The 16,806-nt window shown below is 35.3% G+C and overlaps 2 protein-coding genes across 2 annotated transcripts; both read left to right on the top strand.

Moving 5' to 3' along the window:
- Positions 1–9,485: 9,485 nt before the first annotated feature.
- On the top strand, positions 9,486–14,091 carry LOC124636634. The gene is made up of 3 exons (XM_047172798.1): positions 9,486–9,541; positions 12,045–12,238; positions 12,713–14,091. The coding sequence occupies exons 1-3, from the start codon at positions 9,486–9,488 to the stop codon at positions 13,624–13,626; spliced, it is 1,164 nt and encodes a 387-aa protein (XP_047028754.1). The 3' UTR covers positions 13,627–14,091.
- Positions 14,092–15,176: 1,085 nt separating this feature from the next.
- On the top strand, positions 15,177–16,785 carry LOC124636613. The gene has a single exon (XM_047172778.1). The coding sequence runs from the start codon at positions 15,536–15,538 to the stop codon at positions 16,445–16,447; it is 912 nt and encodes a 303-aa protein (XP_047028734.1). The 5' UTR covers positions 15,177–15,535; the 3' UTR covers positions 16,448–16,785.
- Positions 16,786–16,806: the final 21 nt, after the last annotated feature.

The raw sequence follows: 16,806 nt of genomic DNA, 5'->3' as shown, positions 1-16,806 counted from the left end.
AGTTTATAGTGGGGAATATAAAAAATGTAAGTTACTATCGTATAAATTATTATTGTTTTACTTCACGGTTCGATTACACCTTAAATATTTAAAATATAATTTTAAAACATTTGGCCATTTCATATTAAGAAAATATTTTTTTTTTATTAATTTATGTGAACAAAAAAACGAAATTAATAAAACTTTAAAAAAAAATAAGTTACATAATTTTGTAATGGACCCTAATGTTCATATAACTAAATCAAGTTTGCTACTACAACTATAATATTAAAGTAAGTCATAATTTATCGTCCCTGGGAACCTCAAAATAGTTGAAATAGCATTTTAAGTTTTCAGCGCATAAAGCATCAAGTAACTAAATTGATAGATTTTATTTATAAACTGCTGAACTACGAATCTGTTTCAAATTATTTATGAAGAGATTTTAACATGTATTAATTTTAATGGACTTCTAATTACATATTATATATATTTTGGAAATATAGTGAATTTTATTTAAAATTTTGTTAAGCTGGTTGTAAAAAAATTTTTGCTTGGCAGATATTAGGGATCCGTAGTAAACTAGTTAGTGTAGTAGTGAGTGCTTATAGTTTCACCATGTTTGTCTTTCTTATCTATTTTTATTTCTGTTAGTGAGGTCGGAATAAGGATGACCTATAATCGGGAAACTGCAAAATCCTACACTGAACATGGACCGACATGCTCTTGACCAGTTTTTTTTTCTTCTGGAAATGACCTATATTTTCTCTATTCCTTTTAAATGTAAAGAAAGTGCATTATAGTGCTACTTATCTAGTACTTTAACTCTTTGTCCTTTCTCCATACGTTTCACAAAGATTTTTCAATCGTCGTCGGATTTCCTCGGACTCTGAAGCATGAGGAATCTATTTTACCTTTTGCCTTGGTTCAGATGGAAATTGAGATTTCTATGAAATGAAAGAGTTGACTGAACATCTTAGTATTAGACTAATAGATTTGCTTTGTGTTTTTGCTTGAATTTTTCCTCTGTATGTTAAGATCTGTTGTGTGATAGTCGTTTGGCATGTCTTTAAGTTAGCCTTTAACAATAAATATGATAAAGGATTTACTGCTTTTAGGTAGAAGGATGTAAAATTCGAGTATCACATTTTAAAAGATTTCAGTTTTTACAGATCCGGGTTTTGGGGCTAACTCTATCATACTAACGTTCTTTTTTTGTTGATTTTTGCTTTCATGAACTTAAAACAATCCGTCTACAGTTGGTCGGTTTCAAATCCTTGTTATTCGGAACTACATTGCCGCACACAGATTTTCATACGCCTGTTCATTTAAAAGAAACATATATTTCGACGCGTATTTTCCACAGCTATCGAAAGTCGTAACAAAAAAAAATATAACAAAAACGCATTTTGAAAAACGAACTGTCCATTCCACAAACGGATCTGCCGGAGCATGTAGGTACAATACCGATGTAAAATATGTTTAAAAAAAAAACTCCGTGGCAAAGGGATGAAGCTGTATGAGTCTGGCGTAATCCCCAACTGTTACGTTCGTTAGGTTTAATGAACGAAGATTTACATAAATGTTTTTAAGCCCCGACATTCGGGCTGACCGTAAGCTTCTTATGCTAAAAAGATATACATTAACATCTTTATGATGAGTATGATGGAGAACTATTTAATAATGGATTACATGTTTCGGTGTATAGACCCACCGACTAAAAACCACCTGTTTTGACTTTCAAGCCAATTCTCGGGTCCTTCAAAGGCTTAATTAAGAATATTGGTCCAGTTAAATTACTAGAAAGCTGAAAGTTGGTCTGATCGGACACCACTTTAACGACTGTGTGAAGTCTGATCCATCGAACGTAAAAAATATATCGAACAATAAAATTGGTGCATTTTGTTATTTATTTAGGTATCGAAAAAACGGTTAGACCGCAAACGACATGTAAAAAAGGTAACTTAAAAAATAATTGGATTCCTATTTATAATAATGACCTCAAAATTTTACTATTTACATAAAATAGACCAAATATATCAATGAAAGCCTGATTCAAACTTTAACTAATCTCTAAAAATAATAAAACTATAGTCTACATTCAATTACTTTTCATTAAAAAACCTATTAGGGTAGTTAAAAGTCATCGCTTGAACACCGTAAGTAATAATTTCCGTTTTAATTAAATCCTAAAGCAAGATTGGCAGCTGGTACGTTATTTTCTCTTTTTCTTTAAGATCAACGAGATTCTAATTAACCCTGATTATAATTATAAGAGGAAATTATTAGATCATTGCAGCTTATCATCGTAATTGCTTATGAATCGTATGATGTATCATATGAAAGAAAGTTTTATTCTTTAAAGAATTTCAGTGCTTCTAAAATAAAAATAAATGAAATATTCCCCTATTTGTTCACCATTTTCATAAAACACCGGACCGATAGAGGTAAATTAGTAAAACCAATTTCACATAAAATCAAGTGCTACATAGGTTATCTAGTCATACACACGCCCACAAAATGTTTACGATGAAATTGGTCTTAAGGGTTCTGTAAAACCTTAGGTATAAATAGACCCTTCACATCAATTTAAATCATAACCCATGCCAAAGTACCTATGATGAAATAAAATAATTTTACGAGTGTAAATAACATAATTAAATATTACTTTCATCATCAGCAATGTTACCTTACTGATCAAAACACCGATGATCTTGTTTGTATAATTATATGATCACCCATCCACATCCTGACCGCAGTATTAGCCGCTTTACTTCTTAGCAGTTCCCGTAACCATTACTCACCGACAAGATCGTCACTTGTACAAAAACTTGTCAAACAATTCCTTCCGAAGTACATCACTTAAAAAGACTACAGTAGCTGAAATTAAAATGTTCAAAGCAATTTCGTACTAATGGACCACAGTGATTAATGTTACCGCCGACATTATTTTAATGAGGATAAATTGCATATTTGAGTGTCCCCACTAATAGCTTCCTTAATTCTTTCCCGCCTTTCTTAAGCTCGGATTAACTATCGGACCCGTTGTGCCAGCATATGGAAAAACGTCCTATCTACATTTTTGGTAAAGAAACGCTAACGCCGTTTTTACCCGGGATGTCAATATTGCGGACCCCGTTTGAATTTTTCGAGCAAATTCAAATGACAAGCGATAAGTACTTTAGTGTACGGAAGTAGATTAAACACCATTTTTTTCTACAAACAGTTTTTGCTATCATCGACTGACTATTTTATCGAGTTAGGAAGGATATACATAATCATTATCATTATTGTAGCTAACTCGACATATCTGTAACACATATATTTTTAAAATGATTTATTTCATTTCGCGCTTCATATCCCAACTGATTGAGCCCAACTCAAAATCATCACACTTTATACACGCCGCTTTTGTTTTCTTTTCTTTACATTGCAATAAGACTTAAAACTTCCCAACTCATTCAACAATAGATAAATATAACATTTACATATAAACATAATACATACAAACTCCGAAACTCCGAAGTTTCAGCGTAAAAAGTGACAAATTACAAGTTATTTTAAAAGAAACTTTCTAAGAATGTCGGAACTTAATCACGGGGTCGATTAAAACTTTGTGATGTTGTTCAAACACCATGGGTATACTTAAAAAGTTTTTATTACTTATTGATTAACAAGAAATTCTCGCGGTTCCGCTTAAATATTTTGGGAATTTTTGGTTGGTAACTCTTTTGTGTTACCTTTTCTCGACTAGCTTACAATTCAACTAGTTTTAGATGTACATTGCATAAAAGTCAAACGAAATAAGAGCCATAGCTAAATGGATAACCACCTTTTAAATAAAAAAACACATCCAATAGGCTCATCTGTCGTGGTGGCTTAGTGGGTAAATTACCAACTTCAAGTATGAGGGCACGGGTTCGATCCCAAGTCAGGCAAGTACCAATGCAACTTTTCTAAGTTTGTATGTACTTTCTAAGTATATCTTAGACACCATTGACTGTGTTTCGGATGGCACGTTAAACTGTAGGTTCCGGCTGTCAGTGAACATCCTTGGCAGTCGTTACGGGTAGTCAGAAGCCAGAAAGTCTGACACCAGTCTAACCAAGGTGTATCGGGTTGCCCGGGTTACTGGGTTGAGGAGGTCAGATAGGCAGTCGCTTCTTGTAAAGCACTTCTAAACACTCAGCTGAATCCGGTTAGACTGGAAGCCGACCCCAACATGATTGGGAAAAGGCTCGGAGGATGATGATCCAATAGGTTCATCTGTTAAAGAGTTAGAGCAAAGAAAGTCTACTAAGGTCAGCTTGTTATTATTATGAGTTCTTTGTCCATAAGACCCAGTAGGTAAATATAAACTTTTGCTGGCTAAGGAAATCATTGCTTCAAGTGTTTTTACTGTGGATGAATTCTTCTTCTTTGAATGACCGTTCTATATACCAATGTTTTGTATGTATATGAATGATATAATAATATGCTATCATGCCACATACTGGGTGTTTATAATATTCAGCCGCGAAATATGTATATCCAAATGTACCGTTACAAACGTAACAAGGTAGAGGTTATCCTCAAAAAACTGAGTTAACCGAAAAAAGATTTGGAACACAGTTTTAATTACATCTAGTTTCGCAGCCCAAAATCCGGCATTACTTAACGCTATTTTAGTTTAATTTATGTACAGAAAATCTGTACTAATCCCCGTGTTCGCTGGAACCGGTTCGCGGACACGAAGGATTTTAATATTGTTTTATAATTTTAATACCGGACGGACCAGATGAAAATCCCTCCGGAAATATTGAGTACGGACCAAAATATGCGCCTGAGTCTGCAATTTGCATATTTCATAGTTACGCCCGAATGCAATGCTAAGCTCTTAATCCAATTGAACAAAGTGGATTTTTCGTATTTATTTGCCGAAAGACAAGGTAAAAAACTGTAAATGAAATTATGATTGCAATTGCATGACATTTTCAATGGTGACGTTTTTTTTTTGATCTTACAGTATTGATCATAATAAACAGAAATTACGAAGTTACTTGCGATACTAGCATTATAATTAATTTCTTTTAACAATCGTAAAAAAATATATTAAAAGCTGATGCAAAATATCCCGACGTATGCATATAAGTGACAAGTTGGTCCTTCACACCCTTTCAAGTGAAAGGACCAAACACAAGCTTACACACGAGCTTATAGAATTAAAATCAATGAGTTGGAAATCGTTTTGTAATGGCGTGAATGGAATCTATTAGAACTAAAATCATGTACAAGTGCCGGTTGATTACAGCACGTTCATTCAATTATTATTAGTGGGCGACTATTATTACAGCTATTATTTTAAAAGCATCGCCCGTAACTACTAGAAACAATCGGGTATTAAATTACCTTTTTTTTCTTGCAACACGTCATTCACGTGTGGTTTTCTATGTTTTACATACGTAATGTCATGTAATGGTCTTAATGACTTGATAAGGAGTCGTAAATAAAGGTTCCAAAAGGGGTGCGAATGAAATCTGAGGGCACGGCAGTGCCCCAGCCAAGACTCGAGCAAAGCGGGCACGGCCGTACCATCTTTTCTCGAAGCGTTTCGCGGCTATTTCAGCCCCCTGTATCTTCCATGTGAACAAAGCTAGGAGTTTAGGTTTTCGATGACCAAGAGTAAGTATTAGAACAAGCTTAGTCTCAAAATTACAAGACATTTGAATAAATAGTTTACGAGATATGAGCGATCAAAGTTACACCATTTTGTCACTGACTCACTCACTGACCGATCATCAAAAGTCTAAGGTACTTCTAGCAAACTTAGAACCTTCAAATTTGGCACCAAGATAGGTTATTAGCTACATATAAAGAGAAAATTATAAAAACCTTAAAACTTAATAAAAAATAGGAAACAAATTTATATTTGCGGTTTTTCAAGAACATTGTGTATGAATTTTGACTGCATTGATAACTTTGTTTTTTATTTATGTACAAAATGTTACTAAGTATTCGTTTTATTGTTACGTAGTGGTATATTGTTATTATGTATTAAATATACAACATATGAATAAAAAAGCTAGGTTTAAATGAAATGAATAATGATAAAATCTTTCATATTAATGCAGTGCGATAAACACTGCATGCTCGCTCGATAGATGGCGTTGTCCTGGTCTAAATCGTGCTATGGTTTCGTTACATAGCTTAGTATAAGTAGTACTTAAAAAAAATCAAATAATTTTATGTGATAGCCTCTGAAATAAATCTCTTTTATTCTAAAAGATATTCGATTAAAAAATTCGACAATTACGAAATTTTTTAGGTTAAAAAAAATATTGTTTACGTGCTACTTTAGGTGTACATATTTAGTTTGTTATATATTTAGTTAGTTGCATGTAAGTTAATTTAATTTGTTAAACCTACACTTAGAGAAGAAAGAGACCTACAAAAAATAAATTAGATCCCACCAAAAACATTAAATGTAAAAAAAGCCAATCCTCTACGCAATTTCTCCACCGTAAAAAGTTTTGAGATCGCATAGAAGCCAAGTCCTGTTCTACTTTATTTGTAATAATAAATCAATATTTTGTGACTATATCAATAGTTTTGTTCTCATTACAATAATACTGTCTTGGCCATGAGCACAAGTTAAAAGTCGCTCCTTGTAATAATGTGTAAATACCAATGAATTGATAAATTCTATATGGACATGATTTTACGATTGGACTGATTATGGACTGATTGGAATTTGAGATCACCATGGACTAAACATGCGCCATAGTACATGTGTAGTTCATTGATGTTGGATGTCGGTCATTTAGTAACAATTGAATAAACTAAAAGTATTTAATTCTGTGATATTAAACTTCATGTTTGACTTTCACCTCTCCAAGATATGCTGTATTATATTTGTAGTTTATTGTGCTCATGGCCAAGTCAATATTATTGTAAAGTGAACGAAACTATTGATATAGTCACAAAATATTGATTTATTATTACAAATAAAGTAGAACAGGACTTGGCTTCTATGCGATCTCAAAACTTTTTACGGTGGAGAAATTGCGTAGAGGATTGGCTTTTTTTTACATTTTATGTTTTTGGTGGGATTATGATATTACTGACCCTAAATAAAATTGGCAACAGGACAGACAAAGAAGTTGTACGTACAACATACAAGTACATGCCTAAGTAGTTGCAAAAAAAATATTAACACTGCGATAACCATTTTTCGTTCAACCATAATACTTAGGTCTAGCATAAAATAGCGCCCAATAATAATAAAACTGAGCCCCGCAGGGCATCTGAGGCGGATGACGGGGAGTAGCGACCCCGCGGGGCTATATATCCGAGTGCTCCAGGGAGAGTATACTGTCCCCCACCTCCGGCTTGCCGGAGTGAAGCATGACGGGGGATAGGTCTCCCGCCTCTTGGCTTGCCTTCATCGGCCGGTCAGAGTGGAGTCGCTAGAGCAAGGTTAGTCCTGCTCGGAGGGTAGGTGCCTCGTGGTAAGTGGCGAGTGGGCCGGTGATGCTGGACCCACAGGGAGCGCGTGATCTGCGTTTAAAGTCCGCCGAGGTATCCTCACCCTTCTCAGCCGCTCATGTCCCTGTTGCCCTCTTGTTGCTTTTCAGTGACTGATTCCCGGGGGCCCAGTAAGTGAGTTGGCGAGTCTCCACCTGCCATTTTAACATGTATTTAATACATTGTCATCGGCAGGTGCCATAGTTCCCGTAGTTTCCCCATTCCTAGTCCATTAGCATCCCATCACAATAGCCTAAGTAGTTTTCATCCATAGTTAGCAATAGTTTAGCACAGAACCGGGGATTGTCCTTGGGTACATTTCTATAGTGTATACAGGGATAATCGTCGGTTTTGTGTCACCATTTCATTAAAGTTGTCTCAAAAGGGCTTCCGCGTGTTGGCTTCGGCCCCACGTTCGCCTCCCAAAAATCCGGGACTCTATAGTCCCGAGGTCTGGTAGAGACATACAAGATAATAATAATAATCTTTATTTGCTTTAAACATGGTATTTTTGGTGTTACATAAGATATATAAGGAACAAGCATGTTTAGCTATATAATAGCATGCAAAAATGTATAACTTAAAACTAACATCTTAATATTAAATTAACATTAACCTATTTGAGATCAAAATTTCGATCAAGAAATTCACTGACACTATAAAAGCTACATTTGACTAGCCATTCGTGTAGTTTTGCCTTCAGAGCTCTTACATGTAATAATTTCAGGTTTCTAGGAATTTTGTTATAAATACGTACACACATTGCAAGGCAGTTTTTGTTATATTTTGTCAGTCTTGGTAGGTCATCAAGAACTAGCGTGTATGGATCACGTCTGCTCCGCTGTAATACCTCATTTGCTGACTTAAATAAATTTTTGTTCTTTGCTACGAACATACAAATTTCATATATATAAAGTGATGGTAGTGGTAACAAACCAAGTTTTTTAAATACTGGTCGACATGAGTCGTCAGGTTGCATACCCCAAATCGATCTTATGCACTTTTTTTGTGCAATATATGCACGGTTCATGTCGGTACTATTACCCCACATGATAAGCCCATAACGCAGCAATGATTCAACGTAGGCACGATAAGACATTATTGCCGTTTTGATGTTTGTTACTCTTTTTACTATTTTTAGAGCATATACAAATTTATTAATTTTGGTACTGAGATTATCTACGTGCTCTTTCCAGTTTATATTTTTATCTATGATTATACCTAAGAACCGAGTATGTGTAACTTCTTTGATTGTAGGGATGTTGAGATTGATGTTATTTTTGTAATTGTTAGTTTGGTTAAATTGAATGAAGACGGATTTCTCTAAGTTTATTTTCAAGCGGTTTATATTTAGCCAAGTTAGTAATGAGTCTATTGTGTTATTAATTTCAACCTCATGACCTTTAACAGTATTACATGTTTTGTTGGACGTTACTATGATGGATATATCATCAGCAAATAATATGCACTTATGTGGGGTTATTTTAACGATATCATTTATATAAATTAAAAATAGTATGGGACCAAGGACACTTCCTTGTGGAACGCCATATTTATTTGGATTATATTTAGAATAGTATGATGCCATATCTTTATTATTATTAATTTTGTTTATAACGACGCTTTGCTGCCTATCACCTAGATACGACGATATCCACTCATGAGCAGGACCTCTAACTCCTATAGAATCTAATTTTTTTAATAGTAATTCGTGCGAGACTAGATCGAAAGCTTTTGATAAATCGAAGAAAAGACCAGTAGTGAGATAGTTGTTATTAACATTAGAGAGTATAGTTTTCATGAGTGTAAATATGGCTAAGGATGTAGACTTGTTTTTTTGAAATCCGAACTGTTCTTCAGCAATAATTTTAAATTTACTGCAATAATCAATCAACCTCTTATGCATGCATTTTTCAAACACTTTCGATAAGATGGGTATAAGTGTTATTGGGCGATAATTATTGACATCAAATTTGTCTCCTTTTTTAAATATTGGTTTTACTATGGCGAGTTTTAATCTGTCGGGGAATATACCCTCTGAGAATGACATATTGATAAGGTACGTTAAGATTTCACATAGTTCTTCACAGCAGGCTTTTATGATTTTTGTGTTAATTTCATCGTAACCCTCTGAGTGAGTATTGCTTAAGGACAGATCTAATATAGAAGTACAAAACCCGAAGTATAATTTGAAAAAACGCTGTTGTAAAATTCGCTATAGTTTAGTTTTAGTATTTTTTAACAGATAATCGCCAAAATTGTATTAAGCTTGTTTTTTAGTTCTTTTCCTCAAAATAGCTGGCCCATGTTGATACCTAAATACTTTTCACTTGCAAGCCAAAGTCAATTCTTGAATTACCTACTTCTTCAGTTATTTGTTATTAGGTTTCTGAATTAATAAATGTAGGTATATAACAATGGCATATTAATTGTACCCACTCAAATTTGAATAATTTGGCCACTTTTTGTCATAATTTCTCATGCTATATTTCAATCACTTACTTCCATCATATTCATTCAATATTTAATTGAAGGTTGTGGCTATTTGGTATTCACCCTCGCTTCAATTTGGGCATACTTTTCATATTGCATGGTCTGCCTCGGTAAGTACTTCCAAAACAAAAGAAAGACGTAACACTCAAAGTAGTTAACAATCCCACCAAAAACATAAAATGTAAAAAAAAGCCAATCCTCTACGCAATTTCTCCACCGTAAAAAGTTTTGAGATCGCATAGAAGCCAAGTCCTGTTCTACTTTATTTGTAATAATAAATCAATATTTTGTGACTATATCAATAGTTTCGTTCACTTTACAATAATATTGACTTGGCCATGAGCACAATAAACTACAAATATAATACAGCATATCTTGGAGAGGTGAAAGTCAAACATGAAGTTTAATATCACAGAATTAAATACTTTTAGTTTATTCAATTGTTACTAAATGACCGACATCCAACATCAATGAACTACACATGTACTATGGCGCATGTTTAGTCCATGGTGATCTCAAATTCCAATCAGTCCATAATCAGTCCAATCGTAAAATCATGTCCATATAGAATTTATCAATTCATTGGTATTTACACATTATTACAAGGAGCGACTTTTAACTTGTGCTCATGGCCAAGACAGTATTATTGTAATGAGAACAAAACTATTGATATAGTCACAAAATATTGATTTATTATTACAAATAAAGTAGAACAGGACTTGGCTTCTATGCGATCTCAAAACTTTTTACGGTGGAGAAATTGCGTAGAGGATTGGCTTTTTTTACATTTAATGTTTTTGGTGGGATCTAATTTATTTTTTGTAGGTCTCTTTCTTCTCTAAGTGTAGGTTTAACAAATTAAATTAACTTACATGCAACTAACTAAATATATAACAAACTAAATATGTACACCTAAAGTAGCACGTAAACAATATTTTTTTTAACCTAAAAAATTTCGTAATTGTCGAATTTTTTAATCGAATATCTTTTAGAATAAAAGAGATTTATTTCAGAGGCTATCACATAAAATTATTTGATTTTTTTTAAGTACTACTTATACTAAGCTATGTAACGAAACCATAGCACGATTTAGACCAGGACAACGCCATCTATCGAGCGAGCATGCAGTGTTTATCGCACTGCATTAATATGAAAGATTTTATCATTATTCATTTCATTTAAACCTAGCTTTTTTATTCATATGTTGTATATTTAATACATAATAACAATATACCACTACGTAACAATAAAACGAATACTTAGTAACATTTTGTACATAAATAAAAAACAAAGTTATCAATGCAGTCAAAATTCATACACAATGTTCTTGAAAAACCGCAAATATAAATTTGTTTCCTATTTTTTATTAAGTTTTAAGGTTTTTATAATTTTCTCTTTATATGTAGCTAATAACCTATCTTGGTGCCAAATTTGAAGGTTCTAAGTTTGCTAGAAGTACCTTAGACTTTTGATGATCGGTCAGTGAGTGAGTCAGTGACAAAATGGTGTAACTTTGATCGCTCATATCTCGTAAACTATTTATTCAAATGTCTTGTAATTTTGAGACTAAGCTTGTTCTAATACTTACTCTTGGTCATCGAAAACCTAAACTCCTAGCTTTGTTCACATGGAAGATACAGGGGGCTGAAATAGCCGCGAAACGCTTCGAGAAAAGATGGTACGGCCGTGCCCGCTTTGCTCGAGTCTTGGCTGGGGCACTGCCGTGCCCTCAGATTTCATTCGCACCCCTTTTGGAACCTTTATTTACGACTCCTTATCAAGTCATTAAGACCATTACATGACATTACGTATGTAAAACATAGAAAACCACACGTGAATGACGTGTTGCAAGAAAAAAAAGGTAATTTAATACCCGATTGTTTCTAGTAGTTACGGGCGATGCTTTTAAAATAATAGCTGTAATAATAGTCGCCCACTAATAATAATTGAATGAACGTGCTGTAATCAACCGGCACTTGTACATGATTTTAGTTCTAATAGATTCCATTCACGCCATTACAAAACGATTTCCAACTCATTGATTTTAATTCTATAAGCTCGTGTGTAAGCTTGTGTTTGGTCCGTAAATTGATGCGCGCCCGGCATCAGCAGAAGGATCGACGAAGAAACCTTTCATCATCGTCATCAGGATCAGACGCATCATCTTCCTCTTCGAGTTCAAGTGCCAGTTCCGCTTCACCTCGATCAAGGTCACGCGCACGCCTGTCTCCACCACCGTTACAAGAGCCGTTATGCATTGAAGGTTGGTTCCAAGTTTAAAATATTTTTCGTTGAAGAACAATACTGCGGGTAGCTTATGGGGCTATCACTTTATTGTTAAACGAAAACATTTCCTTGCCAGAGAGGCTTTGAAGGTTGGTTCCACGTTAAAAAATATTTTTTCGTTGAAGAACAATACTGCGGGTAGCTTATGGGGCTATCACTTTATTGTTATACGAAAACAATCCTATGCCATAGAGCTTAATAAATGTGATTAAGCATGTAATATCTCATTCGTTGAAGAACAATAATGCGGGTATCCTTTGGGGTTATCACTTTATTGTTAGACGAACGTTTTTTCTCTTAGTACCCACAAACTAAATTATAATAGGCATAAAATATTCGTTGAAGAATAATATTGCGGGTAACTTTTGGGGTTGCCACCTTATTATTAGACGAATATGAACATCACACCATTCGTATTAACTATGTTCATACGGATTTTTTTCCATTATAGACGTGCCAAGATATGGAATTGAAGAGGGCGTGCCTATGGCGTCAACCAGCGCCGCTACCGCCACCGTGGACGTCGAAACTCGACCAACAGTGACTGCCGCTGTGGATACACTGCCCACGACGAGTAAGGCAGGTAGTTTGCCTTCCGAGCCTAGCATTGAACAGGAATTGGACGAGGATCTCCTTAAAATATTAGGGGTTGACCCGTCTCAACAGAGATTATACGGTAAAGATATACAACCAGACCTTGCGATTCGGTTACAACACGTAGCTACATCGGGGCTCAGTAAAGAAACCCGCAAGGAACTTACCGACAGATATTTGCTTCCTGGTAATTGCACCCTCGTGGACGCTCCTGCGCTTAACCCAGAGATTAAGGCTGCCATACCCGAGGCGGTCTTCAAAAGAGACAAAGCGATTGAACTTAAACAAAAACAGTTGTCTTCAGTGGCATCCTGTCTAGGCGAAGCAATATCAACGCTCATGTCGCAACCAATAAGAGACACTGCTCTCATTCAAACCTTAATGGATGGGTCTAAATTATTGTGCGATGCTCAACATGCAGATTCCTTAACGCGTAGAAACTTTATTCTAAATAATCTAAAAAAGGAACTCAAAGATCAACTTGCAGCTACCAAGATCGACAAACTGCTGTTTAGCGAGGAGTTGTCTAATACTTTAAAAACAGCTAAGGCGATTTCTCAATCTAGTGCTGACATGAAGCCACAGACAACCAAGAACCCTGTCAAAAGGTCTCAGAAACCAGTGAAGAATTATTTAAACTGGCGAGCTCCTCCTCCAAATCAAGCCAGGCCGAGGGGGAGCCAGAGGACAAAGGAGCCTGTCAAGAATCGCCAAGAAAACTCCTCAAAGCGGTCGTCGAATCCAGCGTCAACTCGCAGTCGCCGCCGCTAGACACGGTAAAGTACGCAGGTCGGTTATTGAACTTTAGTCGACAGTGGGCACTTATAACCCAAGATCATAACATTTTGTCATGGGTTTTTGAAGGATATAAAATTCCATTTTCGCGACGTGTAACACAATCTCCTTGTACCGGAGACAAAAAATACTCACCAACCGAAAGAAGTCAATTCAAAAGTGCTATTAATGATTTACTTTCAATAGGGGCTGTATCTGTATGTGAACCCTGCGAGGGTCAATTCTTATCGTCTATATTTTTGGTACCTAAACCTAATGGCAAATCGAGATTAATTTTAAACTTAAAACTTTTAAATAAATTTATAGACACAAGCCACTTCAAACTTGAAGACCTTCGAACAGCTCTGAAACTCTTATCAAAGGATTGTTTCATGAGCACGATTGACTTAAAAGACGCATATTTTTTAATACCCGTCCACAACGAATACAAAAAATACCTTCGCTTTAAATTTTGTAACAAACTGTACCAATTTAATGTATTGCCTTTTGGACTAAATACAGCACCCTGGGTGTTTACGAAAATTATGAAACCAGTGGTTAGTTTACTGCGATCTTGCGGAAATATGTCAACAATTTATTTAGACGACATTTTATTAATTTCAAGGTCATTTGAATCATGCCTAGAGAACTTATCTGATACCACAAGTCTGCTGCAGGCTCTAGGATTTATAATTAACCTTGAGAAAAGTAAACAGGTTCCTAGTAATACTTGTACATTTTTAGGATACATTATTGATTCAAATAATTTTCACGTCACCTTACCTAAAGAAAAAATTACTAAAATTAAAACCAAGATTAGCATGTTTCGCAACATTAATCGCTGTAAAGTCAGGGACTTTGCAAGTTTAGTAGGATTACTTACCTCTGCATGCCCAGCTGTGGAATACGGCTGGCTTTATACGAAAGAACTTGAACGCTGTAAATACTTAACCCTACTTAATGACGATAACTACGACAAGTATATGAATATACCACCATCGGTATTACCAGACCTCGATTGGTGGGTTCACGCAATGCAGGCTCCTGTATGCAAGATCAAACAAAACATATACAGTTTAGAAATTTTTTGTGATGCCTCAACTATGGGATGGGGTGCTGCCTGTGGTGAGGAACGGGCAAGCGGGATGTGGACGGAGAGTGAACGCTCTTGCCATATCAATTACTTAGAAATCCTAGCTGTCTTTTTAGGTCTTAAAACTTTTGCTAAGTCTTATCACAAATGCCAAATTCTCCTAAGAATAGATAACACTACGGCTATCTCGTACATTAATCGCATGGGAGGCGTACAGTTTCCTCACTTAACGAGCGTAACACGAGAATTGTGGCAGTGGTGTGAAAAACATCATATAACTGTATTCGCGTCTTACATAAGTTCGACTGATAACGCCGTTGCAGATGCAGAATCGCGGCGTGTACACCCAGACATTGAATGGGAATTGTCTGACCAAGCATTTCAAAAGATTGTCAGACAATTTAGGGCCCCTAGCATAGATTTATTTGCCAGTAGGATCAATAAAAAATGTTTAAAATATGTATCTTGGCACAGAGACCCCGACGCATACGTTATAGATGCCTTTACAATATCGTGGTCATCCTTTTATTTCTACTGTTTTCCACCATTCGCTATGATATTAAAAGCGTTGCGGAAAATTATTGATGACAAAGGTGAGGGTATTATGGTAGTGCCTTTATGGCGGACACAACCTTGGTACCCTCTTTACATGAGCCTCTTGATATCGGACCCCTTAATTCTGCAACCATCTAATGACCTGATTATCTCTCATTCCAGCAATCGAGATGTGCACCAGAAAATTACCCTGGTTGCCGGGATATTATCAGCTCGTCATTGTTAAGAAGAAACGTTCCTCCTGCCTCGGTACCGATTATGTTAGCTTCACTTGCAGGCAGTTCTCTCAAACAATATGATGTTTGTCTTAAAAAATGGTTTTTATTCTGCAAAGTAAATAATTTTGATATTTATGAAGCTTCCGTCCCTACGGTTATAAAATTCCTTACGCAGATATACGAGTCGGGTGCAAAATATGCAACCATAAATAGTTATAGATCAGCACTGTCATTGATTCTTGGGCAGGACTTGGGTAACAATGATTGTATAAAACGTTTTTGCAAAGGTATCTTTAGACTCCGTCCACCTTTACCCAAGTATGATACAACCTGGGACGTATCTGTAGTTTTAAATTTTTTAGCTACATTGTATCCAAATGAATCGCAGAATTTAGATAAACTATCCAAAAAATTAGCTACCCTTCTGGCGCTAACAACTGCCCATAGAGTGCAAACACTTTCAAAAATAAATATTGATAATATAGAAATATTTGCCACCAAAGTCAGTATCAAAATTCCTGATCTAATTAAAACATCCCGTCCTGGCGCAGCTCAGCCCGAGCTTATATTACCATTTTTTCGCGAAAGACCAGAAATCTGCCCTGTTAGTGCCCTAGGTTGCTTTCTTGAGTTAACCAAGGACTTACGTAAAACTAAAAACCTTTTTATTAGTATTAATAAGCCTCATAAATCAGTTACCTCACAGACGTTAAGTCGGTGGATTAAGTCGATTTTAGGTACTTGTGGAATTGATGTGACTACCTTCAGTGCTCACAGTACAAGACACGCATCCACATCAAAGGCATATAAGACTGGAGTTAACCTAGATCTTATAAGAAAAACAGCAGGTTGGAGTAATTATTCAACCTTTGCTAGATTCTATAATCGAAATGTAAACGAAATTGATAAACAAGATGATTCTTTTGCCCGAGGTGTTCTGTTAAATGATTAAGCTAAAATAATTAGAATTAAGTACGAAAAATGATTATACCTTGATAATTCAATAAAAGCGATTATTTATCATTATCACCTTTTAATTCCGTTGATATTTTCCCAACTTACTCTCAACATCTACATGTGATCTAATATAGAAGTACAAAACCCGAAGTATAATTAATGATTAAACGAACTTACCTTAAGTGAAGTTCTATCATAATTATATGAGGGTTTTGTACGAATATATTAGAACCCACCCTCCCATATTTCTACCCCAGGAAAATATCAACATTGGACGAAACATACTCTCAACTAAATGAGGACAGCAAGACAGTAGAGCGGGTAAGAATGAACGAAAAAAAAAAAAAAAAAAAA

The sequence above is a fragment of the Helicoverpa zea genome, chromosome 14, assembly GCF_022581195.2.
Source record: "Helicoverpa zea isolate HzStark_Cry1AcR chromosome 14, ilHelZeax1.1, whole genome shotgun sequence".
Taxonomy (NCBI): Eukaryota; Metazoa; Arthropoda; class Insecta; order Lepidoptera; family Noctuidae; genus Helicoverpa; species Helicoverpa zea.
Note: the sequence above shows the minus strand (reverse complement) of the source record. Positions and strands in the feature narration are given on the sequence as shown.

Bases quoted from the DNA above. Each gene is read 5' to 3' on its own strand.
- LOC124636634 (XM_047172798.1), top strand. From the start codon at position 9,486: ATGGCGAGTTTTAATCTGTCGGGGAATATACCCTCTGAGAATGACATA. The intron at 9,542-12,044 runs GTACGTTAAGAT...CTCGTGTGTAAG, and splicing joins GAGAATGACATATTGATAAG to CTTGTGTTTGGTCCGTAAAT. The intron at 12,239-12,712 runs GTTGGTTCCAAG...TTTCCATTATAG, and splicing joins AGAGCCGTTATGCATTGAAG to ACGTGCCAAGATATGGAATT.
- LOC124636613 (XM_047172778.1), top strand. From the start codon at position 15,536: ATGTTAGCTTCACTTGCAGGCAGTTCTCTCAAACAATATGATGTTTGT.